A 27738-nucleotide genomic window follows, 5' to 3' on the forward strand; every position below is an offset into this window, starting at 1 on the left:
TTTTCCGGGCGTCAATTTAGTGGCGGGAAAATCGGGTCCTGAGGCTGCCTCTTTCCGTCCCAGGCGATTCCTCTTCGCGCCAGTCAGAATGGAGAAGCAACCCGGAGAGCAAGCGGTCGCCGAGCCCGCGGACTCCGGAGCGGGAGGCGGGGAAGGCGGGTCACCACAGGTCGCCGGCGCCCAGACGGCGCGTCCCGAGGACCGCTTGACCCTGCTGCTCAGGTTGTTCCCTCTGGCCGGCTCGGCCGGATCCAAACGGGCGTCGTGGCCCAGAGCCCCGCCCTTTGTTGTCAGGGTCCCGAAGGCTTCGAATTCTGACTTGGTTGCTTAATAGCTGGGTCATGCGTCATTCAGTTTAGCTCCTTAAGCCCTTTCATGTTCGAAAAAGAGGAGAGTTACATCTTCTTAATAGAGTTGCAGTGCCCCGGGCCCTTCGGAGCTGTAATTTCCCCTCCTTTTCTCATCTACTCAAGCCCTGCGGCCCCGATATTCAAACGGGTTGTGGGGTGCATCTAAGGCCTTAGCTACATAAAAAAACGTCCTGCCTCTTTATTTTATGGTTACGACCCCTTTTCAATCCAGAAGCTTCATTTGTTATATTTCCTACCAAGAGGGTGATGTTTGTACTTTTCCACTAAGCCTGGTGTGGCTTTTGGTGTGGCCCCTCAAGCTAAGAATAGTTTTTATGTCTTTAAGTGGTTGGGACAAAAAAAATTCCTGGAGGGATATTTAGTAACACGTGAAAATTATATGAAATTCAAATTTCAGTGCCCTTAAGGAAAGGTTTATTGAAACACAACTTTCCTGCGGCAGGGTCTGTGTTGAGTAGCTACAGTAGAGGCCGTACGAATCACAAAGCCTAAAATACTTGTTTGGTCCTGTACAGGGGGTTATTCTAAATCATAGTAAGGGGATTTTTTTTCTCCCTCCCCTGTATTTTAGCTTTACCACTACTTTGAAAGGTCTTGGCTAATAAGCCTCACAGTCTCACTTTAAAAATTCCCTCCTACCTATAACATAAAATTCTGAAATAATAAAGATATGGGATCACCTTTTTTATCTCAGCTAAGAGAGCTGTTCTTACAGTGTGGTGTGTTTTTTAATTATTTATTTATTTATTTGACGGAGAGAGAGAAAGAGCACACCAGCAAGGGGAATGGCAGGCAGAGGGAGAAGCAGACTACTACCCACTGAGCAGGGAGTTTTATGTAGGGCTCAATCCCAGGACGCTGGGATCATGACCTGAGCCACCCAGGCGTCCCTTACAGTGTGTTTTAAAATGCTAGCCTAATTTCTTAATCTGTAAGAAATTCTTTTCATTTGGAATTTTAAACATAAGCAGCTTAAACCATGGAGGTTTAAAAATCCTTCTAATGTCACTTAGCTACTTGGTCTCAAAATCACAGAGCAGTTTCAGAATTATGAAACTACCATGTAAATGTCCAACCTCTTGTAAGTTAGTATTTTACCCATAGCTTTTCTACTTATTTTATGTATGATTTTCAATTAAGTACAATCTTAGGACAACCAAGAAACTATATGAATTATCTATCCAAGAGTTAGTATATTTGTTATTTTTCTGTCTCCTAGGAATGTTACAAACTTTTTAATACGTTAAAATGCGGTTTTCACCATTTTGATGTATTTCTTCCTTGTGTAGCCCATATTTCTTGAGTGTGGCATATAATTTGAAAATCAGAATTTTAACTTTTCCCAGTAGTTGCTATTTTCCCACTGGAGTCCATTTTGCATCTTCCTCTGAGGCCCCCCTTTTTTAAAGATATTTTTATTTTATTTTTTTAAGATTTTATTATTTGACAGACACAGCGAGAGAGGGAACACAAGCAGGGGGAGTGGGAGAGGGAGAAGCAGGCTTCCCTCAGAGCAAAGAGCCCGATGCGGGGGCTCAATCCCAGGACCCTGAGATCATGACCTGAGCAGAAGGCAGATGCTTAACAACTGAGCCACCCAGGCGCCCCAAGAGATTTTTATTTTTAAGCAATTTCTACACCCGGTGTGAGGCTCCAACTCACAACCCAAACTGAGCCAGCCAAGTGCCCCATAAGATTTGAGCATAGTTGACACAATGTTACATTAGTTTCAGGTGTACAACTTACTGATTTGAAAAGTTTAGGGGCGCCTGGGTGGCTCAGTCGGTTAAGCATCTTCCTTCAGCTCAGGTCATGATTCCAGGGTCCTGGAATCGAGTCCTGCTTCGGGCTCCTTGCTCAGCAGGGAATCTGCTTCTCTCTCTGCCTGCCACTCCCCTTGCTTGTGCTCGCTGTCAAACAAATAAATAAAATCTTAAAAAAAAAAAAAGAAAAGTTTGGGCGCCTGGGTGGTTCAGTTGGTTAAGCAACTGCCTTCGGCTCAGGTCATGATCCTGGAGTCCCGGGATCGAGTCCCACATCGGGCTCCCTGCCAAGCAGGGAGTCTGCTTCTCCCTCAGACCCTCTTCCCTCCCGTGCTCTCTATCTCTCATTCTCTCTCTCAAATAAATAAATAAAATCTTTAAAAAAAAAAAGAAAAGTTTATGTATTATGCTATGTTCCCCATAAGTATAGCTTACCACCTCTCCCATTACATAACTATTACAATATCACTGACTGTATTCCTTATGCTCTGCTTTTTTTCTTTAAATTTTTATTGTTATGTTAATCACCATACATTACATCATTAGTTTTTGATGTAGTGTTCCATGATTCATTACTTGTGCATAACACCCAGTGCTCCACGCAGAACGTGCCCTCTTTAATCCCCATCACCAGGCTAACCCATCCCCCTACCTGCCTCCCCTCTAGAACCCTTAGTTTGTTTTTCAGAGTCCATTGTCTCTCATGGTTCGTCTCCCCCTCTGATTCCCCCCCTTCATTCTTCCCCTCCTGCTATCTTTTTTTTTTCTTAACATATATTGCATTATTTGTTTCAGAGGTACAGATCTGTGATTCATCAGTCTTGCACAATTCACAGCGCTCACCATAGCATATACCCTCCCCAGTGTCCATCACCCAGCCACCCCATCCCTCCCACCCCCCACCACTCCAGCACCCCTCAGTTTGTTTCCTGAGATTAAGAATTCCTCATATCAGTGAGGTCATATCATACCTGTCTTTCTCTGATTGACTTTTTCTTTCTTCTGATTGACTTACTTCACTCATATGCTCTGCTTTTTATTCTGGTGACTTAGTCATTCCATAACTGGAGGCCTATACCTGCCTCTCCCCTTCACCGGTTTTGCCCAACCCCCCTCTCTGACAACCATCAGTTTGTTCTCTGTATTTATAGTTTTTTCTTTAAGATTTTATTTATTTATTTGACAGACACAGCAAGAGAGGGAACACAAACAGGGAGAGTGGGGGAGGGAGAAGCAGGCTTCTGCTGAGCAGGGAAGCTGGATGCGGGGATTGATCCCAGGACCCTGGGACCATGACCTGAGCTGAAGGCAGACGCTTAACGACTGAGCCACCCAGGCGCCCCTGTATTTATAGTTTTGATTATGCCTTTTGTTTATTCATTTTTTTTAGATTCCATTTATGTGTGAAATCATATGGTATTTGTCTCTGATTTATTTCACTTAACATAATACCTTCTAGGTCCATTGTGTTGTCTCAAATGGCACAATCTCATATTTTATGGTTGTAAATATTCCATAGCGTATATGCCACATTTTCCTTATCCATTCATCTACTGATGGATATTTAGGTTGCATGTCTTGGTTATTGTAAGTAATGCTGTGGTAAACAGGGATACATATATCTTTTCGACTTAGTGTTTTTGCGTTCCCTGGGTAAATTTCAAATAGTGAAATTATTGGGTCATATGGTATTTCTACTTCTGATTTTCTGAGGAATCTCCATACTCTCTTCCACAGTGGCTGTACTAATTTACATTCCCACCAGCAATGCAGGAGGGTACCCTTTTTCTCCCCATCCTCGCGAGCACTTGTTGTATTTTTGTCTTTTTTATTTTAGCCATTCTGACAGATGTGAGTGATATCTCATTGTGGTTATGATTTGCATTTCCCTGATCATTAGTCATGTTGAACTGCATCTTTTCATGTGTCTGTTGGCCATCTGTATGTCTTCTTATTTATTTATTTATTTTTAAGATTTTATTTATTTGACAGAGACAGCAAGAGAGGGAACACAAGCAGGGGGAGTGGGAGAAGCAGGCTTCCCGCAGAGCAGGGAGCCGGATGCGGGGATTGATCCCAGGACCCTGGGATCACGACCTGAGCCAAAGGCAGACGCTTAAAGACTAAGCCACCCAGACGCCCCATCTGTATGTCTTCTTTGGGAAAATGTCTATTCAGGTCACCTGCCCATTTCTTAATCAGGCTGTTTGTTTTTTCTTTTGGTGTTGAGTTGTTTAAGTTCTTTATATATTTTTGATATTAACCCTTATAAAATAAATGATTTGCAGAGATCTTCTATTAAGTAGGTTGCCTTTTCATTTTGTTGATGGTTTCCTTTGCTATGCAAAAACTTATTTTGTTGTAGTCCCAATAATTTATTTTTGCTTTTGTTTTTCTTGCCTCAGGAGACATATCTAGAAAAATTTTGCTATGGCCAATGTCAGAGAAATTACTGCCTATCTTCTCTTCTAGAATTTTTATGGTTTCGCCTCCTGTTTAGGTCTTTAATCCATTTTGAGTTTAGTTTCATGTATGTTGTTAGAAAGTAGTCCAATTTCATTCTTCTACATGTGGCTGTTCAGTTTTTCCCAGAACCATTTATTGAAAAGACTGTCTCTTCCTCATTGTATATTCTTGCTTCCTTTATCATAGATTAATTGACCATATAAATATGCGTTTATTTCTGGGGTCTCTATTCTGTTCCATTAATCCATTTGTCTATTTTTGTGCCAGTACCATACTGTTTTGATCTCTACAGCTTTGTAGTATATCTTGAAATATGGAATCGTGATAGCTCCAGGTTCATTCTTCATTCTGAGGATTGCTTTGGCTATTTGGGATCTTCTACGGTTCCATAAAAATTTTATTTTATTTTAAAATTTTATTTATTTATTTGAGAGAGAGAGAGCATGAGAGAGTACAAGTGGGGAGGGAGGAGGGAGACAGGGAGCAGGAGAAACCGACTCCCCGCTGAGCAGGGAGCCCGAAGCAGGGCTCCATCCCAGGACTCTGGGATCATGACCTGAGCCGAAGTCAGATGCTTAACTAACTGAGCCACCCAGGCACTGCCCGCCCCCCATACAAATATTAGTATTGATTGTTGTAGTGTAGTGAAAAATGATGTTGGTATTTTGGTAGGGATTGCTTTGAAACCGTAAATTGCTTTGGGTAATATGGACATTTTGGCATTATTCTTTTAATCCATGAACGTGGACTGTCTTTCCATTTGTTAGTGTCATCTTCAATTTCTTTCATCAGTGTTTTATAGTTTTCAGAGTACAGGTTTTTCACCTCTTTGGTCAAGTTTATTCCTAGGTATTTTATTGTTTTTGGTGCAATTATAAATGGTGTTGTTTTTAAAATTTCTCTTTCTGTGACTTTGTTGTTAGCATATAGAAATGCTACTGATTTCTGTGTTTTCTGTATACTGCCACTTTACTGAATTCATTTATTCTAGTATGGTTTTTGGTTGAGTCTTCAGGATTTTCTGTGTATAGTATCATGCTGTCTGTGACAGTTTAACTTCCCTACCAAAATGGATGCCTCTTTTTTCTTTTTCTTGTCTGATTGCTGTGGAGAGGACTTTCAGTACTATGTTGAATAAAAGTGGTGAGGGTGGGGGTGCTTGGGTGACTCAGTTGGTTTTGTTTTTTTTTTTAAGATTTTATTTATTTGACAGAGAAAGACACAGTGAGAGAAGGAACACAAGCAGGGGTAGTGGGAGAGAGAGGAGCAGGCTTCCCGCTGAGCAGGGAGCCCGACGTGGGGCTCGATCCCAGGACCCTGGGATCATGACCTGAGCCGAAGGCAGATGCTTAATGTCTGAGCCACCCAGGCGCCCCAGTTGGTTAAGCATCCAACCCTTGGTTTGGGCTCAGGTCATGATCTCAGGGTCATGAGATTGAGCCTTGTGTCAGGCTCCACACTGGGTCCAGAATCTGCTTGAGATTCTCTCTCCCTCTCCATCTGCCCCTCCAGCTCATTCTTGTTCTCTCTCTCTCTCTCTCAAATTAATTAATTAATTTTTTAAAAGGTGGTGAGAATGGACATCCTTGTCTTGTTACTGACCTTAGAGGGAAAGCTCTCAGTTTTTCACCACTGAGTGTGATGTTAGCTGTGGGTTTTTTGTAGAAGACCTTTATTATGTTGAGGTATATTCCCTCTAACCCCATTTTGTTGAGAGTTTTTATTGTGAATGAATGTTGAATCTTGTTAAATGCTTTTTTTGCTTCTATTGAGATGGTCATATGATTTTTTCCTTTGTTTTGTCGGTGTGGTATATGACGTTGATTGATTCACAAATATTGACCTACCCTTGCATCCCTAGAATAAATCCCATGTGATCATGGTGAATGATTTTTTTAATGTGTTGTATACAGTTTGCTAATATTTTGTTGAGGATTTTTGCATCTATATTCACCAGGGATATATTGGCCTGTAATTTTTCTTTTTTTGTTGTGTCTTTGTCTGGTTTTGGTATCTGGGTAGTGTGGCCTCGTAGAATGTATTTGGAAGTTTTCCTTTCTCTTCTGTTTTGTTTGTTTGTTTGTTTGTTTTTTGACTACTTTGAGAATAGGTATTAACTCTTCTTTAAATGTCTGGTAGAATTCATCTGTGAATCCATATGGTCCTGGAACATTTGGTAGGTTTTTTTTTTAAGATTTATTTATTTGAGAAAGAGAGAGAGCATGAGTGGGAGGGGCAGAGGGAGAGAGGATCTCAAGCTGACTCCATGCTGAGTGCAGAGCTTGATCTCACAACCCTGAGATCAGGACTGGAGCTGGAACCAAGAGTTGGACACTTAACCAACTCACAACCCAGGCATCCCTTTTTGGTAGTTTTTTTGATTACCAATTCAGTTTTCTTATTGTAATTGGTCTATTAAGACTTTTTTATTTATTCCTGGTTCAGTTTTGTAAGATTGTGTGTTTTGAAGAATTAGCTATTTCTGTTAGATTGTCCAGTTTGTTGGCATATAATTTTTCATAGTATGCTCTTATAATCCTTTGTATTTCTTGATTTCAGTTGTTACTTCTCTTGATTCTGATTTTATTTATTTGGGTCCTTTCTCTTTTTTTCTTGATGAGTCTGGCTAAGGGTTTATCAATTTTGTTTATCTTTTCAAAGAACCAGTTCTTGGTTTCACTGATATTTTTTCCTTTTTTTTCTTTTTTCAGTCTGTATGTCATTTATTTCTGCTTTGATCTGTATTACTTCCTTTCTTCTATTCACCTTGGATTTTGTTCTTCTTTTTGTAGTTCCTTTTAGGTGTAAGTTTAGATTGTTTATTTGAGTTTTTTCTTGCTTCTTCAGGTAGATCTGTATTGCTCTATACTTCCCTCCTAGAACTGCTTTTGCTGTATCCCAAAGATTTTGGACCATTGTGTTTTCATTTTCATTTGTCTCCATGTATTTTTTTATTCCTTTTATTTTTAATTTTAATATATTTTTTAAAGATTTTATTTATTAGAGAGAGCACACAAGTAGAGGGAGAAGCAGACTCCCTGCTGAGCAGGGAGCCCAATGCGGGTCTTGATCCTGGGACTCAGGAATCATGACCTAAGCTGAAGGCAGACACTTAGCCGACTGAGCCACCCAGGCACCCCTATTTTTTCATTTCTTCTTTGATTGCTTCATTGACCCATTGGCTGTTTAGTATCATGTTGTTTAATGTCTATGTGTTTGTATTTTCTCCAGTTTTTTTTCCTTAAAAAAATTTTTTTTAAGATTTTATTTATTTAATTGACAGAGAGAGAGACAGCGAGAGAGGGAACACAAGCAGGAGGAGTGGGAGAGGGAGAAGCAGGCTTCCTGCTAAGCAGGGAGCCCCATGCGGGGCTTGATCCCAGGACACTGGGATCATGACCTGAGCCAAAGGTAGTCAGTCACTTAACAAAGTGAGCCACCCAAGCCCCCCTCCAGTTTTTTTTTCTTGTGATTTGTTTCTAGTTTCATACCATTGTAGTAAAAAAAAAAAAATTCATATGATTTGACTCTTAAATTTATTGAGACTTGTTTTATAACCTAATATGTGATCTACTGTGGAGTATGTTACCCATGCACTTGAAAAAGAATGTTTATTCTATTGTTTTTGGATGGAATGTTCTGTGTATGTTGTTATGTCCATCTAGTCAAATGTGTCTTTCAAAGACATTATTTCCTTATTGATTTTCTGTCAGGATGATCTATCCATTGATGTAAGTGTATTGTAAAGTCCCCCTACTATTATTATATTAGCATCAGTTTCTCTCATTTTGTCTGTTAATGGTGACTTATGTATTTAGGTGCTCCAGTGTTGGGTGCATAGATATTTACAGTTGTTATATTCTCTTTTTGGATTGATTACTTTCTCATTATGTGATGCCCTTCTTTGTCTCTTGTTATAGTCTTTATTTTAAAGTCTCTTTTGTCTGATATAACTATTGCTACCTAGGCTTCTTTTTTTGGTGGGGGGGGCTTCCATTTTCATGGTGAATGTTTTCCCATTCCTTCACTTTAAGTCTGTACGTGTCTTTATGTCTGAGGTGAGTCTATTGTAGGCAGCATATAGATGGGTCTTGTTTTTTTATCCATTCTGTTATTCTATGTCTTTTGATAGGAGTATTTAGGCTATTTACATTTAAAGTAATTATTGATAAGTGTGTACCTAGTGCCATTCTTAAAATTTATTTTCTGGTTGTGTTACTTAGTTCTTCTACAAAACACCTTCCTTGCTCTCTTTCTTCTCTTGCTCTCTTTCTTTGTGACCGGTGAATATAGTGTTTTGTTTGGCTTCTTTCTATTTTTTATGTATCTCCCATAGGTTTTCGGTTTGTGGTTACCATGAGGTTCATATATAATATCCAAATGAATAACAGTCCATATTACTTTTCTGGTCATCTAACTTCAAACACAGGGTCCTGGGATCGAGCCCCACGTCAGGCTCCCTGCTCAGCAGGAGCCTGCTTCTCCCTCTCCTCCCCGACTGTGATCTCTCTCACTATCTCTCTCAAATAAATAAAATAAATAAAATCTTTAAAAAACAAAAAATAAAGTAATAGTCATAAAGATACTCACTGGGCTGAAGAAAAGAAACACATTCTAAAAAAAGCAAAACAAAAACAGTAAAAGAAAAAATCTTTTCCCCCTTCTCTTCCCTTTTTACTGACCTCTCCACAGTTTACTTTTATAGCACTGGTTTAGCGGTATCAACTTCTTTATCATTTGTTTGTCTAGGAAACTCTCTCCTCAAATATGAATACCTTGCAGGTACTTGGTTAGTTTTTCCTTTCAGCACTTTGAATATATAATGCCACTCCTTTCTCTCCTGCAAAGTTTTTTTTTTTTCTTGTGAGTAAAGCAACAGAAGTTTATTAAGCAAGGATACAGAAAAAGCTCACAGGAGTGAACAGGGTTGCCCTGGCCTGCAAAGTTTCTGCTGAAAAATCAGCTGATAGCTTCATGTTTTCCCTTCTAAGTACTTTTTGTTTTTCTCTTGCTGCTTTTAAAATCTGTCTTTATTTTTATTTTTAACCTTTGACATTTTAATTATTGTGTGCCATGGTCTGGAGCTCCTTGGGTTCATCTGGTTTGGAACTCTCTGTGCTTCTTGGACTTGGAGATCTATTTCCTTCCCTAGGTTAGGAGAGTTTTCACTTATTTCTTCACATAACTTTTCTACACCTTTCTCTTCTTCTGGAATCCCAATAATGTAAATGTTTGCTTGATATTGTCCAAAAGATTTCTTAATCTATTTACATTTTTGGAGCTTTTTTTCTCTTTGTGCTCTTCTGCTTGTATGCTTTCCATTACCCTCTCTTCTAGATCACTGATATATCCTTCTGATCCTTTAATCTGCTGTTGATTTCCTACAGTATGTTTTTTTTTTCAGTTATTGCATTCTTCAACTTCAATTCCTCTTGATTGGTTTCTTTTAATATCTTCTGTCTTGTTATTGAAGGTATCACTGAGTTCATCCACTCTTTTCTTCAGCCCAGTGAGTATCTTTATGACTATTACTTTATTTTTTGTTTTTTAAAGATTTTATTTATTTTATTTATTTGAGAGAGATAGTGAGAGAGATCACAGTCGGGGAGGAGAGGGAGAAGCAGGCTCCTGCTGAGCAGGGAGCCTGACGTGGGGCTCGATCCCAGGACCCTGGCATCATGACCTGAGCCGAAGGCAGACGCTTAACTAACTGAGCCACCAGGTGCCATTTTGACCATTACTTTAAATTTTTTTTCAGGCTTATTGTTTATTTCTGTTTCATTTAGTTCTTTTTCTGAGGTGTTTTTTTTTTTCCCCCTTGTTCTTTCTTTTGGAGCATATTCCTCTGTCTCCCCATTTTGCTTGAGTTTTTGTGTTTGTTTCTATAGAAAGGTAAAGAGCTACTTCTCCTAAACTTGAAGGGGTGGTCTTGTGTATGGTGTCCTCTGTGCAGACTGTGTGTGGTTGGTGACTTTAGCTGGCTGACTGGAGCTGTGGCTGTATATGCTAGTTACTCTTTTAACTGTGGCATGTCTCCATCTCTCTTCCTGTTCTCTTTTGTTCTATTTTTGGTTATTCAGTAGCTGTTCAGTCAGCCCTTAGTTTTTCAGGAAGAATTGTTCAATTAATAGGTGTAATTTGGTGTGTTCCATGGAGGAGGACATAGTTTTTCCTACAACCCCATCTTCAACTAAGAACTCTCTTTACACCCACTTTAAATAAATCAGGCCAAACTAGAAGACTTATTGCTGAGTTTACTTACACTCATTTTATTGCATAAACTTCTGAAAAAGGTGAGTTGGTAATATAGTAATGAGTAAAACCTCTATAAATATATGACTTTCTGGGGCACCTGCCTGGCTCAGTCAGTAGAGCATGCAATTCTTGATCTCGGGGTTTTGAGTTTGAGTCCCATGTTGGGGGTAGAGTTTATTTAATTTAAAAAAAGACTCTCTTTTCTTTATGCTTTCAGGCTAAGAGCACAGACAAAACAACAACTCTTGGAATATAAATCAGTAGTTGATGCAAGTAAGTATTTTCATTTTCAAATAAGATTTTGTGAGCTTGGTGATGAACAGTATTCTAGAGAAAAGAAAATCAACTTTACAAAAATTTATTTAGGGAATGGGAGTGTCAGCATAATGTGGTACTATACTATATAAGAAGGCAAAAAACACAATTGCGGGCGCCTGGGTGGCTCAGATGGTTAAGTGTCTGCCTTCGGCTCAGGTGGTGATCCCAGGGTCCTGGGATCAAGTCCCGCATCGGGCTCCCTGCTCCTTGGGAGCCTGCTTCTCCCCCTGCCTCTCTCTCTCTCTCTCTCTGTCTTTCATGAATAAATAAATAAAATCTTTAAAAAAAAAAAAGAAAGAAAACACAATTGCCCTGTCCCTCAGGAACTTGTTAGGAATTCAGGAAACAGATTAACAAAACTAAATAATAATGCAAGAAGTTAAGTTCTGTTGATCAGAGAATTGGGAAATTTCTGTGGGAAGGAATCATAGGACTTGATCATGAACAACTTGGAGATTAAATTAGTGGATCAGATGATTGTTAAGCAAGTAATCTAAAATCTATACTCTGAGAAACACTGGAAGATAGGAATGAGAGGCAGAAGGGAGATCAGCTTAAAGATATGAATGATAATTTTGATTTTAAACACTGAAAAAATTTACATTTTTTTAAAAGATTTTATTTTTTTGAGCATCACCTGGGTGGCTCAGTCGGTTAAACATCTGTCTTCAGCTCATGTCATGGTCTCAGAGTCCTGGGATCAAGCCCCATGTCAGGCTCCCTCCTCAGCGGGAGTCTGCTTCTCCCTCTCCTCCCCAGTTGTGCTTTCCCTCACTATCTCTGTCTGTCTCTCAAATAAATGAATAAAATCTTAAAAAAAAAAAAAGATTTGGGACACCTGGGTGGCTCAGTCGGTTAAGCGTCTGCCTTCAGCTTGGGTCATGATCCCAGGGTCCTGGGATTGAGCCCCAAATTGGGCTCCTTGCTCAGTGGGGAGTTTGCCTCTCCCTCTCCCCCTCCCCCAGCTCATGCTCTCTCTCTCTCTCAAATAAATAAATAAATAATCTTTAAAAAAAAAAGATTTTATTTATTAGAGAGAGAGAGACACATTCCACAAGCAGGGGGAGGGGGAGGGGCAGAGGGAGAGGGACAAGCAGACTCCCCACTGAGCAAGAAGCCTGATGCAGGGCTCAATCCGGGAACCTGGGATCATAACCTGAGCTGAAGGCAGACGCTTAACGGACTGAGCCACCCAGTCATTCCTGAAAAAATGTAAATTTATCTTTTAAAATCTAGACATCTTGAGCAAGAGAGTACTAATATAATGGTTTAGCTCTCCTAAAGTAATAACCATTATTACAACCTAATTTGTAAGCCTTTGGATTACAAAGATAGGTTTTGGTGAGTCTTTCTTTCTCTGTGAAATAGGCTTAAAGAATAATACCAAGTAATACTTTAGGTTGAATCAAGAATTGTGGAAAACCTGAGGGGCCACAGAGATGACTTAGTCACTTCACCTGAATACATGTTTAACTTAGGAACTTTTCAGACTCTGCTCAGATTCTTTTATAAGGCCATAGATCCAAAGGCAGTTCTAGTATGTTGTCCATCTGATAGTCCAGGCTTTCTAAAGTCTTTTTATGCAAAACAACAACAAAAAAATAGGACTATGAAATGGGCCCCCTGGCTGCTTTTCTGCTTGGTATAACTAGTAATTTTTTTTTAAAAGATTTTGTTTATTTATTCATAAGAGACAGAGAGAGAGGCAGAGGGAGAAGCAGGCTCCCTGCTGAGCAAGGAGCCCGATGCGGGACTTGATCCCAGGACCCTGGGATCATGACCTGAGCCGAAGGCAGACGCTTAACTAACTGAGCCACTCAGGCACCCCATAACTAGTAATTTTTGAAACTGGGTTGTGAAACAGGTCTTCTTGCCTCCAAAGCCATGACCTTCCATTATATCAATAATGTTACCATCAATAACAACCAATATGGGGGCACCTGGGTAGCCCAGTCAGTTGAGCCTCTGCCTTTGGCTCAAGTCATGATCCCAGGGTGCTGGGATTGAGCCCCACATCGGGCTCCCTGCTCTGTGGGGAGCCTGCTTCTCCCTCTCCCTTTGCCCCTCCTCCTGCTTGTGTTCTCTCTTTCTTTCTCAAATAAATTAAAACTAAAAAAAAAAAAAAAAAAAAATTACCGGTAAGTCATTTCCCTTCCCCTGGATGCATTAATGATCTTCTCATTTCTGAAGCCCATGCTCCTTGTATTAAACTAGTGATGTTTAATGAAGGTAGGATATGGCTAAATTCTTTTGTTACCATGAGAGCCCACGTAATAAAAAAAAAGATAATGTATCTTTTTAGAGGACAGCCTGTAGGGGGAAAGCTATTCAGAATTTGGGCCATTGAAAAATTATCTCTGTGTATTCCTGCATTCATTCAAATCATTTTTAAGTATTCAATATGTCCCCACTAGGGACATCTAACTAGGCATGGAGACATAGTGTTGAAGAAGCAGAATTTGCCCCAGTAGAGCTTAAATTCTGTGTAGCAAAACAGGTAAGGAAAGAAACATTGCAAGATAACTATGAAGTATGGTTAAGTGTGATGAAGGAAATAATGGTGTCATAAGGAGGGGCTACTCTAGATACTGTGATCAAAGATGGTGTCTTCGAGAAGATGACATGAGAGTAAAGTCCAAGTGTTAAGAAGTAGTCCAGCTTCTCAATAGAGTCCTTGTTTTCCATCTATATATAATTTTTCTTTTAAGGGATTATGACTTCTGAACACTTGAGTAGGCTTAATAGTGCACACTGTAGAGTTTCTACAACTAAAGGAGATTACAGCTTTAGGGCAGGAAGTGAGGTTGTAGTCTTTGAAAAAAGATATTTATCTAAAATTAATTATTTTACCATTAAAAGAATATGTTACTTTATTGGTTGAAGGATTTTTTTTAACAGTAAGTGCATCCGGGCGCCTGGGTGGCTCAGTTGGTTAAGCGACTGCCTTCGGCTCAGGTCATGATCCTGGAGTCCCAGGATCGAGTCCCGCATCGGGCTCCCTGCTCAGCAGGGAGTCTGCTTCTCCCTCTGACCATCTTCCCTCCCGTGCTCTCTATCTCTCATTCTCTCTCTATCAAATAAATAAATAAAATCTTAAAAAAAAATAGTAAGTGCATCCATTTTCAGCATACAGTTTGTTGAGTTTTGACAAATATATATACATATATATATCAGTGTAACCACCACTACAGTCAAGATAGAATATTTCTGTTATACCTCCCCTGTTCTACTTCACAGTCAGTCCTATACTTACCCCGGCACCCACCATTATAATTTATGTTATTATAGATTTGCCTTCTAGAGTTGGGCTGTCCAGTGCTGTAGCCATTAGCTACATGTGGCCTTGTAAAGTTAAATTAATTAAAATTATATTTAAAATTCAGTTCTTTAGTTGCACTAGTTACATATCAAATGCTCAGTAGCCACATGTGTCTAGTGACTACCCTTTTGGACAGCAGAGATATTAAACATTTCTACCATCACAGAAATTTCTCTTGGACAGCACTGTTCTACAATGTGATGTAAACAGCATTATATGATATGTATTTATGTGTGTGTATATGACAACTTTCTTTTAATGGAGATTTAATTCATATAACATAAAATTCATTTTAAAATGTGCAGTTAGGTAGGTTTTAGTATATTCACAACATTGTGCAATCATTACCAATATCCAATTCCAGAACATTTTCATCACCCTAAAGAGAAACCCAATACCTGATAGTAGTTACTCCCAATATGTATGGCTGCTTTTGCACAGCATAATTTTATGATTCATCCATGTTGTTTCAGTAAATTTTCCTCTTTTATTGTAGGGTATGTTTCATGATGACTCTACCAAGTTTTGTTTACCCATTCACCTGTTGATGGCCATTTGAATTGTTTGCAGTTTTTTCCCATTATGAATAAAGCTGCTATGGACATTTGTCATTTCTACGTGTCTTTTTGTAGATACTTCTTTTCATTTCTTTTGGTTAAATACCTAAAAGTGAGATTGTGTGCTCATGTGGCAACCATGTTTAACTTTTTTTTTTTTTAATATCATGCCCAGTGTGGAGCCCAATGCAGGGCTTGAACTCACAGCCCTGAGATCAAGACCTGAGTTGAAATCAACAGTCGGATGCCCAACCGACTGAGCCACCCAGGTACCTCTATATGTTTAACATTTTAAGAAACTGCCAGACATCTAAAATGTTTACACCAGGGTGCCTGGGTGGCTTAGTTGGTTAGGCATCTGCCTCCGTTCAGGTCATGATCTCAAAATCCTGGGATTGAGCCCCACATCAGGCTCCCTGCTCAGCAGAGAGTCTGCTTCTCCCTTTCCTTCTGCTCCTCCCTCCCTGGCTTGTGTGCATTCTCTCTCTCTCTCTCTCTGTCTCAAATAAATGAATAATCTTTACAAAAAAATGAGAAAAATGATTATACCATTCTGGTACATTCTTCCTAGAAGCATGAGATTTCCACATACTCAGCATCATCTTTAAAATTTGATACTGTTGACTGGAGTTTAAAGCCTGTCAGCAGGCGTAGCTTTGCTCCCCCAAACCTCCCCGTCATCTCTGGTCCGCGCTCCCGGCTCGTGGTTTCCTCGTGGCCCAAGGTGGGTGAGCTTAGGGCGAGGGCGCTGTGCTGTCGGGGACCGGCCGACCTGGGTTGTCGCTGCCTGATCTGAAAGGAAAGGCTCCCGCGCCCGTCCGTGTTCCACAGCGTCTTGCGAGTACGGCACTGGCCAGCTCGAGGTTTTCTCGAACGCCAGTGAAGTGGCCAGCATTGTGCTAGGCCCCCGACATTCGGCGGTGAACGAAGCAAGTTTCCTCCCCTCCGAAGGAAAAATCCCCTTTCGTCTTGTGTCCCCTTTTAATTGCAGCTCCAGGTTTCTCCTACCGTAGGTAACAGAGGTTCTTCCAAGAATGGGCTGTGTTGGTGGCTGCAACATCCTCACCTCCCATCAACTGTTAAGGCTTTTTTTTTTTTTAATTAAAAAGCAGAAAAGTAACAAAAAAATAAAAAATAGAATTTAACACTGAATTTAATAGAATTTTAGCCATTCTAATAAGTATGTAGTGGTATCTCATGTGGTTTTAGTGTACATTTCCCTGATAACTAATGATATTGAGTATCTTTTCATGTGGTAATTGGCAATTAATATATCTACGTTTATGAAGTAGATCTGTAAATCTCTTATGAAGTGTTAAAATCTTTGCCTATTTGTTTTTAAAGATTTTATTTATTTATTTGAGAGAGAAAGAGAGAGAGAGCACGAGAGGGAAGAGGGTCAGAGGGAGAAGCAGACTCCCCGCCGATCGGGAAGCCCGATGCGGGACTCGTTGCGGGACACGATCCCGGGACTCCAGGATCATGACCCGAGCCGAAGGCAGTCGCTCAACCAACTGAGCCACCCAGGCGCCCTGCCTATTTTTTTAATTGGATTGTTATTCTTACTGAATTTGGGTTCTTCGTTTACAAATGTAGTTATTTTTTCAGGTCTCTATCTATATATATAGGTTACAGGTATATATATATAGATGTTAAGTATATATCTATAGATATGTAGGTATCTGTGTATCTACTTATATATTCAGCAGGTATTTTCTCCCACTTTGTTGCTTCCTTTGTTTTTTGGGTTTTTTTTGTTTTTTTGAAGATCTTTTTATTTTTAAGTAATCGCTACATCCAACATGGGGCTCAGAGTCACCACCCTGATAACAAGAGTTGCCTGCTGTACTGACAGAGCCAGCCAGGTGCCCAACTTGCCTTTGTTTTTTAACTATCTTTGAGGAACCAAAGGCATTAATATGAAGAAGTGATTTTTATCAGGTTTTTTCTTTTGTGGTGTATGCTTTTAAGTCCTAAGAAGTCTGGGACCACTCCAAGGTCACAAAGATTTTCTTTGTTTTGTTCTACAGGGTTTACGGTTTTAGGTTTAACATTCAGTTCTGTGATCCTTTTTGAGTTAATTTTTGTGTATGGTGTGAGGTAAAGATCAAGGTTCATTTTTTCCCTCTATGGAAATCTAATTTTTCTAGCACTGTGTGTTCCAAAGACTTTCCTTTCTCCATTGTATATATGTGTGGGTCTATTTCTGGGCTTTTTGCTCTGTTCACTTGAGGTATTTATCTATGCTTCCAATAGTGCCACACTATCTTGACTACTGTAGCTTTATAGTAAATCTTGATATCGACTCCTGTAACTTCCAGTTTTGTTCTTCTTTATCAAAATTGTTTTGACTGTTCTAGGTCCTTTGTGTTTTTATATGCATTTTAAAATCAGCCTGTTTCTACAGGAAAAAAAAAAGTCAATTTTGATTGGGATTTGATTGGGATCTATAGATCAATATGGGGGAAATTGTTGTATTAGCCATATTGATTCTTCTAATACCTATAGATGATATATCTTTTCAGTATTTGAACATATTCAGTGTAGAGGTCATATGCATATCTTGTTAAATTTATCCTTAAGTATTTCATGTTTTTGAAACAAACTGTATATTGTAATTTTACCTTTTAATTTCCCATTGTTTTTTCTTTTTTTTTTAAATTTATTTCTGTGAGAGAGAGAGAGGATGCAAGTGCATGAATGGGGGTGATGCAGAGGGAGAAGCAGACTCCCCACTGAGCAGGGAGCCCTATGCAGGACTTGATCCCAGGACCCTGAGGTCATGACCTGAGCCGAAGGCAGACACTTAACACACTGAGCAACCCAGGAACCCCCAACTGTTTTTTTTCTAACATATAGACATACAGATGATCTTTTTACATTGCTCATGTTAATATTTTACTCCTTTTTTATTTTCCATTATTCTCAAACTGCTCTGTCCAGTATGGTAGCCACTAGCTCCATGTGACAATTGAACACTTGAAATGTGGTTAGTCTTCAAGAGGGAGTATAAATGAAAAATACAGAAGAAAAGATTATAAAATATTTCATTAGTAATTTTAGATTAATTACATGTTGAAATGATAATATTTTAGACCTATTGGGTTAAAATAAATTATACTGAAATATTTTCACTTGCACTAAAAAAAATTAAATTTTTGGTTTGCATTTGTGGCTTATATTTTTGTTGGACCACACTCTTCTAAACTGTTACTAACTTCAAAAAATTATTTATTTGTAGATGAAGAAAAAACTCCAGAACAAATCATGCAAGATAAGCAAATTGAAGCGTATGTCATATTTTAAATTTTGTGTTATTTACTAAGATTCGATATAATTACCCATCTTACACCATTATCTTCATTTTCCTTTTCTTTATTTTTCCAAGTAATTTTTTATGCATGTACTGAGAAGTTGTTGATACGGGAAATGGACTTAACATGTACCTGAGTGATCACATTAGCACTTTTGGCATTCCCCTTCACCAGATAATTAGTTGAATATCTCAGAGGCATCTGTTTACCAAATCTATGAATGCATCAGTGTGGGGAGCCTGTAGAATAATTTTATGTAGATAGGGTCATTTTATTTTTTTCAAAGGTTTACTTTATATGTTTTTTGATATTCAGTGAATTTTTTTGATACTGATATTGCTGAATTTTTTTTGTTCATGCTTCTTTGATAGTAAAATTGAAGACCTGGAAAATGAAATTGAAGATGTGAAAATTGCTTTTGAAATAAAAAAGCTTGCATTAGACAGGTAATTTTTACATTCTAGGGATAAGCATTGTGAACTGAATGAAAAATGGGTATGATTTGAGGTGGAGGGAATATTTTAATTAGTCTAAATGATTAATCAAGTGATATGATCATTAGATAATGGTTACACAGATTTTGAGTTCTGAGAGAAAGGTTACGTCATTCATTAATACCTTCATTTGAAGTAGTTACATAAGCTTGACTTAATAAAATGTCAATCAAGGAAATAGAAGGGTGAGCTTAAATCCCATCCAGTGTTTCAAAGGATTACATGGATTCAATTACTACAGTAACTATTAATCAAGTAAAAGAATCGTCATCAAGTTTAAATATATCTATATGTATATATTTTTATTTTTTAATTTTATTTTATTATGTTAATCACCATACATTACATTAGTTTTTGACGTAATGTTCCATGATTCATTGTTTGCGTATAACACCCAGTGCTTCATTCAATACGTGCCCTCTTTAATACCCATCACCAGGCTAACCCATCCGCCCACCCCCTCCTCTCTAGAACCCTCAGTTTGTTCCTCAGAGTCCATAGTCTCTCATGGTTTGTCTCCCCCTCCAATTTCGCCCCCTTCATTTTTCCCTTCCTACTATCTTCTTTTTTTTTTTTAACGTATAATGTATTATTTGTTTCAGAGGTACAGGTCTGTGATTCATCAATCTTAACACAATTCATAGCACTCACCATAGCACATACCGTTCCCAATGTCTATCACCCCATCCCTCCCACCCCCCACCACTCCAGCAACCCTCAGTTTGTTTCCTGATTTTTAAAGATTTTGTTTTTAAGTAAAACTCCAATATGGGGCTTGAACTCAGAACCCGAACTCACAGTCCTGAGATAAAGAGTCTCATGCTCTACTGATTGAGCCAGCCAGGCTCCCCTAAATATATTTTTAATATAGGTTTTGCATCCGTATTTTAAAATTCATTGAATAAATATTTGAATGCTTACTATGTCTAGAAAGCTTTGTGGTAGGTATTTGTATACTGTTGTTAATAAGACAAACAGGAACTCTTATGTGATCTGAATTAATAATCTCAATTAAGTGAATGATTTTTAAAAATTACTTCCTTGTGTTTCTGGCCTTCCCAGATGAATTTCTTACACATTTAATTGAAAAGTAGTTAAAGTCCTCTTAATTGCTTCTATTAGTGAACATTTTTTTTAAGATTTTTATTTATTTATTGAGAGAGAGAGAGAATGGTAGAGAGAGAGCATGAGAGGGAGGAAGGTCAGAGGGAGAAGCAGACTCCCTGCTGAGCAGGGAGCCCGACGCAGGACTCGATCCTGGGACTCCAGGATCATGACCTGAGCCCAAGGCAGTCGCCCAACCAACTGAGCTACCCAGGCACCCAGTAGTGAACATTTTTCCCTAGTCTCATAAGTTGGCTCATTATATAGATTATATGTATTTTTTATTAATTCATTTTAGGTAAGCTCTTTGCCCTACAGGGAGCTTGAACTCATGACCCTGAGATCAAGTGTTGCATGCTTTACCGACTGAGCCGGCCAGGTGCCCTAGATCATATATATATATATTTTTTATTATGTTATGTTAATCACCATACATTACATCATTAGTTTTTGATGTAGTGTTCCATGATTCATTGTTTGCATATAACACCCAGTACTCCATGCAGAACGTGCCCTCTTTAATACCCATCACCAGGCTAACCCATCCTCCCACCTCCCTCCCCCTAGAACCCTCAGTTTGTTTTTCAGAGTCCATCGTCTCTCATGGTTCATCTCCCCCTCCGATTTGCCTACCTTCATTCTTCCCCTCCTGCTATCTTCTTCTTTCTCTTTCTTTTTTTTTTTTAACATACAATGTATTGTTTCGGAGGTACAGATCTGTGATTCAACAGACTTACACAATTCACAGCGCTCACCATAGCACATACCCTCCCCAATGTCTATCACCCAGCCACCCCATCCCTCCCACCCCCACCACTCCAGCAACCCTCAGTTTGTTTCCTGAGATTAAGAATTCCTCATATCAGTGAGGTCCCTAGATCATATTTTTAAGATGATTTCAGAGCTATTAAGAGATATTTGTTTTAATGAATTGAATTTTTTTGTGTGTGAGAGAAAGGAAGAAATGACTCTAATATTGCTAAGTTGATTGCCTTTTCATTATTATTTATTAGCTATTTGGATTTAAAAGTAATTTATGCAGTTTGTTTGTATGTAGGCATATTTTAAAGTTTACGTTCAGGTATGACTTTGTATGCCCTAACTCCATGTCAGGCCTGTGCTGATCTCTGTAGGGCCTTAATGTTTCCTCCTAGCCCTGCACCAAGGTGGATGGCTTGGAGAGCAAAGCTCAGGCTGATTTCAAGTCTCACTGGTCCCTCAGCCTGGCAGTGCACAACCACATGCATAGCCCTTTCCATCTTGTTATTTTCCATTTCTGTGACTTATTTATCAAAGTATTTCCCATACAATAGTGTTTATAAACCTACTTATGGTTTAGGTTACATTTAAAGGGAAATCCATCTTTAACTTGTATATATACATTTTTTCTTTTCAATGTACCACAAATGTTATCCATGTTTTATAATGCCAGCTTTTTTCCTTGCATTGTAGGATGCAACTTTCGGCTGCACTTAAAAAAAACCTGGAGAAAATTAACCCCAAGACTAGGTATGTTTGTTTTTTTCTTTTTTCTTTTTTTCTGAATTTGTTAAGGCTGAGAGTAAGAAGGGAGATATGCATAATGACTTTAGGTTTCTGAATTTTTTTTAATTAGCTGTCAGTGCCAACCACCTTTATCTGGGGAATAAGAAAAGTGACACTTAACGACTGAGCCACCCAGGCGCCCCGCACCTCTAATTTTAAACAGTTTAGTTTATATAAACTTTTCCAGGTTTATTTTGTTAAAAGTTGACTTTCTGTTGAAGTATAAGTAAATTTCATGAAAGGAAATACATAGTAATTGATTTGTTCATTAATGATATTTATTATTTTTAATTAAGGTTAACAAATCATTTTTTAATTCCTTTTCAGTGTGCTCATGGATAACATGAAACATGTATTAAAGCTAAACAAATTAATAATGAAATCACACCAGGTAACTGCACATTGGGCTGCTTATGCATTCTCATGATTTCAGTAACTTGTTGCTGGCAACTGTATTGTGTATGATTATATAGGATTACTATATAGGTTACTGGTATGACTGGAATTCTCTGTTCTTAAGTTTTCTTTTTTTCATAACTCAGTTATTTCTGACTATTGTGGCTAATTACTAAAATTTAAGCTACTGTCCTTTTTCTTTTTTGGTACGGAAATAAAGGGATTGAAAACTGGAGGTTTGGAAAACATGGGCTAATAGATAAAATTCAGTGATGTGTTAGAGGTTTGTTCTTAGGTAATGTGCCTTAATCTTTTTATTTTTAATAACAGGAATCTTGGGATTTGGAGGAAAAACTACTTGATGTTAGGAAGAAGAGATTACGTATGTAGAACAGTTTTTTTGTTTTTGTTTTTTTTTTTTGTAGAAAACATTTTCACTTACAGTGGAGATTGCCAGTTGTCTCAATCATTGAGAAATTTCTTAATTTTCAGATTTTCTTAAAATTTTACACATGGCATTTTTAAAATTAGTATGTAAAATGTTTTTCACTTGATTCATTTCTGTTGTTTTAGAACTTTAAATCACAAAATTAATACATTCTCAGGGAGGACGCCTGGGTGGCTCAGTCAAGCGTCTGCCTTCGGCTCAGGTCATGATCCCAGGGTCCTGGGATCGAGCCCCACATCAGGCTCCCTGCTCCGCGGGAAGCCTGCTTCTCCCTCTCCCACTCCCCCTGCTTGTGTTCCCTCTCTCGCTGTGTCTCTCTCTGTCAAAGAAATAAATAAAATCTTAAAAAATATATATACATATATATATTCTCAGGGAGAAAAAAATCAAATGATACAGAAAAGTATAATGTGAAAGCCATACTTCCTTCCTGTGTGACCACAGTTAGGCATAATCATTCCAGTACTTTTTCCATGTCCATATAAACATATTTATATATACATAATTTTAAGTTATCATTTGATACATATGATTCTACAGCTTTTTAACTTAACATGAGATAGCTTTTTGCTTTGAAATTATTGAAAATTTTTTTTTAAGTAATACACATTTTCAGTAGAATTTGGAAACAAAAATATACTTAGGGAAAGTAAAATTTTATAATTTACTATGAAGAGATAATCACTCTTCAGTGCTTTTTTTTTTAAGATTTTTATTTATTTGAGAGATCTGAGAGCAAGAAAGCACAAGCGGGGTGAGGGGCAAAGGGAGAAGCAGGCTCTTTGCTGAGCAGGGAGCCCAATGTGGGGTTCAATCCCGGCACTCTGAGATCATGACCAGAGCCGAAGGCGGCCATCTAACTGAGCCACCCAGCTGCCCCCACCCTTTTTTTAAATTATTTTTTATTTTTTTATTTTTTTTTTAAAGATTTTATTTTATTTGACAGAGACAGCACAAGCAGAGGGAGAGAGAGGGAGAAGCAGGCTCCCTGCTGAGCAAGGAGCCCGATGTGGGACTCGATCCCAGGACCCTGGGATCATGACCCGGGCCGAAGGCAGCCGCTTAACCAACTGAGCCACCCAGGCATCCCCCTTTTTTTTTTTTTTAAAAAGATTTTATTTATTTTCTTTATTTGAGGGGGAGAAGGAGTGAGCATGAGCAGGGGAAGGGGCCGAGGGAGAGAGAGAATCTCAAGCAGATTCCATGCTGAGTGTGGAGCCAGGCACAGGGTTTGATCTCACAACCCTGAGATCATGACCTGGGTAGAAATCAAGTCAGACCCTTAGCTGCAGGGCTTCGGTGCTTATTTCTTATCTAATAAAATTGGCCTCATTTTATTCTATGTTGTAAACTGCCTTTTTCATTTAATAGTATAGGCATGATTTATTATTTTTAAATATTACACAGATTTGCCTGTTTGTAAGTAATCTCAGGGTCAGAAGTAGTTCCGCTCATCTGATCTAATCACTCTTTGGATGTTTAATGTTTTTCCATCGCATTCCAACCTGTTTTTGATCCATTTATATCAAGGAACCAAGCTCCTGGGACACACCCATTTATGTTTTCAAATAGTTTAATTCTTAGAACATTTCAGGAACTATAGGAAATGGTTGATGATGTGTTTATCCCTGGAGAAGAGAATCTCTTATTGAAAATTTATGTTGTTGATGTGTCATTTTTGTAAATAAAGGAGGAAAAGGTATTTCCTTATGTATCTTCTGCCTTCCTTTTGGCAACCCTGAGTAAGTCCTCTTTAACACTTCAAACATAAGTAGACAGCTGTCATTATCATACGTACATACCCTGAACATATTTCATGCAGGACATTGCTAAGGATAAAATTAAAATACTGGTATTTTTCACCACGAAAGTCATTTTCAGGTCAAAATGGAACTGCAACTTAAAATGATGCTTATTAAACATTTTCTCATGACTGATATAGTCAGGAACTGTTCTACTTCACAGTTTTTCCAGATTCTTTTTTGTAGGAGTTGTTAAATATAGTATTTTTTTTAACCTAATAGAATTAAAACAAGCTTCAGAAAGTAAGCTTTTAGAAATACAGACTGAAAAGAACAAACAGAAAAATGATTTGGCCAATATGGAAAATTCAGACAAGATAAAGACCATACAACAAAACCTGCAGATGGAGATACAAATTACGACAGTTATTCAACATGTGTTTCAGGTAATATTTATATAAGGAAAGTAGGTAAAGAACTTTTTAAAAATGATTTGTTCTGTTACTTTCAGATTTGCTTTCAGTTAGGCTTTGATCCTGAAAAAATCATGAATTTAATACTAAATATTAGTCTGTTTACCTATATTTGGAATTTATATCTATTTAATGTTTAAGGCTTTGACTTTTCATTATGGTTAGATCTTAGGCATTTATAAGTGGAATGATTTTAGCTTTGTGGAGACAGGTATAATGGTGGAAAGCATTAGAACTTAAACTTGGGAGGTAGGGGAAAACATGGATGGGGTGATGGAGAATCTAGAATTACGATCTATACTATACTGCAACTTAATAGTTGCGAACCTTGAGCAAATTATTTAAGTTTTCTAAACATCAGTTTCCCTGTTTAGAAAAAGAGGTTGTAAAACATAAAGAAGATAATTCATGTTAATCTGTCTAGCATAATGTCTGGTCCAAGTAAATTTTCAATAAATGTCGGTAGTTATTACCATATTACCTCTTAAATTTTATGTGTTCCTTTATTCTGGAGGGTTTTCATTTCTCTTTTGAATTATAAAATGTCTCAAACTGTTGAGGTGAAATACTTAAATTACCAGTTTTCAATTAGGAAGATATACAGTTAAAACTGCCCATTATGTGTAAAGTAAATATTTATTATTATGTGTAAAGCATATCCTTGTAGAATGTGAGTTCTTATATCTGACCGTAAGAAATTCTTCCTCGGGTCTTTTTTTAAGATTTTATTAATTAATTCATTCATTCATTCATTCATTCATTCATTTGACAGAGAACAGAAGCAGTGGGGAGGGAGAAGTAGGGGGAAAGAATCTGAAGCAGACTCCACGCTGAGCATAGAGCTGTCGTGGGTTCAATCTCATGACCCTGAGATCATGACCTGAGCCAAAACCAAGAGTTAGATGTTTAACCATCTGAGCCACCTAGGCACCCCTCTTCATCAGGTCTTAAACCTACCTTTTAGTAGCAGAGCTTTACTCTATTAGGAATAAAGAAGTCCCTTAGACTAACCTCCAGTGGAGGATTGCATCGTAAGTACAGGATCATTTTTTTTTTTTTAAGATTTTTATTTATTTGACAGAGACACAGCAGGAGAGGAAACACAAGCAGGGGGAGTGGGAGAGGGAGAAACAGGCTTCCCGTGGAGCAGGGAGCCTGATGCGGGGCTCGATCCCAGGACCCTGGGATCATGACCTGAGCTGAAGGCAGATGCTTAATGACTGAGCCACCCAGGAGCCCCAGTACAGGATCATTTTAATTTTCTTTGGCACATGTTCCTTCCTACTGCTTTGAGACTTGCATTATTTTGTTTTTCTTAGCTTTTATTCATATCTTCTTAGTGTTAATTTTGATTTAATGAAATCATTGCTTTGCTAAGCAGAACATAGCTTTGGCTACATTTGGAGCTCCTGCCCCTAATGGGTTCAGTCATATTTGAATGTTTACTTCCCCCTTGCCCTTGTAAATTTAATTGGATTTATATATTATATACACCAGCCCAGTAGCAAGAATGTTCCGTGTATAGGACAAGTTTTTAAATATTTTTATATATAACAATATAACACTTAAATTCTAAAATCTATTTGAACAGGATTTGAATTAGTCACTTGGTATCATTGAGCCATAGTTTTTCTTTTTAAATAAATAGGGCATGGGCTCCTGGGTGGTTCAGTCGTTAGGCGTCTGCCTTTGGCTCAGGTCATGATCCCAGGGTCCTGGGATCGAGCCCCGCATTGGGCTCCTTGCTCAGCGGGGAGTCTCCTTCTCCTTCTCCCACTCCCTCTGCTTGTGTTCCCTCTCTGCTGTGTCTCTCTCTGTCAAATAAATAAATAAAATCTTAAAAAAAATAAAAATAAATAGGGCATAACAGTTTATGCTTAAATTGTTTTTCACTGTAGAAGTGCAAAATGACTGAACCACAGCTGCAGTCTTTTTCCTTTAATCTAGAATACCATTGCAAACATCCCTAGTAGGTAAAAGCTGTCTCCAAAAACTGATGAAGCCAAAAAAAAATTGTTGTAAACATTGTAAATAGTCCCTAGCATTATGGGGATGGAGGCTTAACCCTTACTGAAAGTGGAAATGAGGATACAAGAATGTATTTTTTCTTTTTTTAATAGATTTTATTTATTCATTTATTAGAGAGAGAGAGTACGTGCATAAGTAGGAGGAGGGGGCAGAGGGAGAGGGAGAGAGAATCTGAAGCAGCAAACCCTCCCCTTAGGGAGTGGAGTGTGGGGGGTGCTCGATCTCAATACTGCAAGATCAGGACCTGAGCCAAAACCAAGAGATGGACTCTTAACTGACTCAGCCACCCAGGTACCCCAAGAATGTATTTTTTCATAGAGTAGATGCCCATACCTAGTTTGGTAAATATTTGATAAGATTAGTAAAAGATGGGGGCACCTGGGTGGCTCCATGGGTTAAGTGTCTACATTCGGCTCAGGTCATGCCGGGATCTAGTCTGCCCCATATAAGACTCCCTGCTCAGTGGGGAGCCTGCTTCTTCCTCTCCCTCTGTTCCTCCCCCCTGCTTGTGCTTGCTCTCTCGCTTTCTCTCTCAAATAAATAAATAAAATCTTAAAAAACAATTAGTGAAAGGATTTTTTAAAAATCTTGTTATATTTTTAAACGTGCTTATAACTTTAACATAAATTTTTTGTTCTTTTTTTATTACAGAACCTCATTTTAGGAAGTAAAGCCAATTGGGCAGAGGATTCTGCCTTTAAGGAAACCGTTCTACAGCTTGAGAAGAATCTCACCATGATCTAATAAGAATTCTGTTTTATTTTTTGTTTCAGTCTTTAATATGTCATTTAAATAGCAAATTTAAAGTAAAATTTTTAGTGTTTTTGGAACTAATATTGCAAAGTTTTTGTAGCTTAACACTATAACATGGAATTTGTTCTTTCAACTATGTTAATTAAAGTGACTGGCATTCTCTAAAACAATCTGACAGTCTTAGCCTTGCAAGGGCCCCGAAAGACATCTAATCTGGCTTTCCATTGAATGTGGACATTTTTTCTGCAACATTTCTGGCAGTCCCAACTCTTACTTGGAATACTTCTTTTTTTCTTTTTCTTTTCTTTTCTCATTTCTCTTTCCTCTCCCTCCCTCCCTCTCTTTCTTTCTTTCTTGTTTCAAGTTTTTATTTAAATTCCAGTTAGTTAACA

The 27738-nt window shown here is 38.3% G+C and overlaps 1 protein-coding gene across 1 annotated transcript; it reads left to right on the forward strand.

Annotated features, from left to right (window-relative positions):
• Positions 1 to 27427, forward strand: CENPH (centromere protein H). The gene is made up of 9 exons (XM_028089650.2): positions 1 to 222; positions 11073 to 11128; positions 18291 to 18339; positions 18735 to 18809; positions 21414 to 21470; positions 21834 to 21897; positions 22233 to 22284; positions 24375 to 24538; positions 27245 to 27427. Exons 1-9 carry the CDS (start codon positions 89 to 91, stop codon positions 27335 to 27337), a joined length of 744 nt encoding a protein of 247 aa, XP_027945451.1. The 5' UTR covers positions 1 to 88; the 3' UTR covers positions 27338 to 27427.
• The last annotated feature ends 311 nt before the right edge of the window (positions 27428 to 27738 follow it).

Source organism: Eumetopias jubatus, unplaced genomic scaffold (assembly GCF_037043125.1).
Source record: "Eumetopias jubatus isolate StellerSeaLion01/CBP00866 unplaced genomic scaffold, mEumJub1_p1.0 scaffold_5, whole genome shotgun sequence".
Classification (NCBI taxonomy): domain Eukaryota; kingdom Metazoa; phylum Chordata; class Mammalia; order Carnivora; family Otariidae; genus Eumetopias; species Eumetopias jubatus.

What these genes read in the sequence shown, in the direction of transcription:
- CENPH (XM_028089650.2), top strand. Translation starts at nt 89, where the DNA reads ATGGAGAAGCAACCCGGAGAGCAAGCGGTCGCCGAGCCCGCGGACTCC. An exon ending in CAAGATAAGCAAATTGAAGC is followed by an intron (nt 18,340 to 18,734) that starts GTATGTCATATT and finishes CTTCTTTGATAG; the next exon opens with TAAAATTGAAGACCTGGAAA. An exon ending in TGTTAGGAAGAAGAGATTAC is followed by an intron (nt 22,285 to 24,374) that starts GTATGTAGAACA and finishes TTAACCTAATAG; the next exon opens with AATTAAAACAAGCTTCAGAA.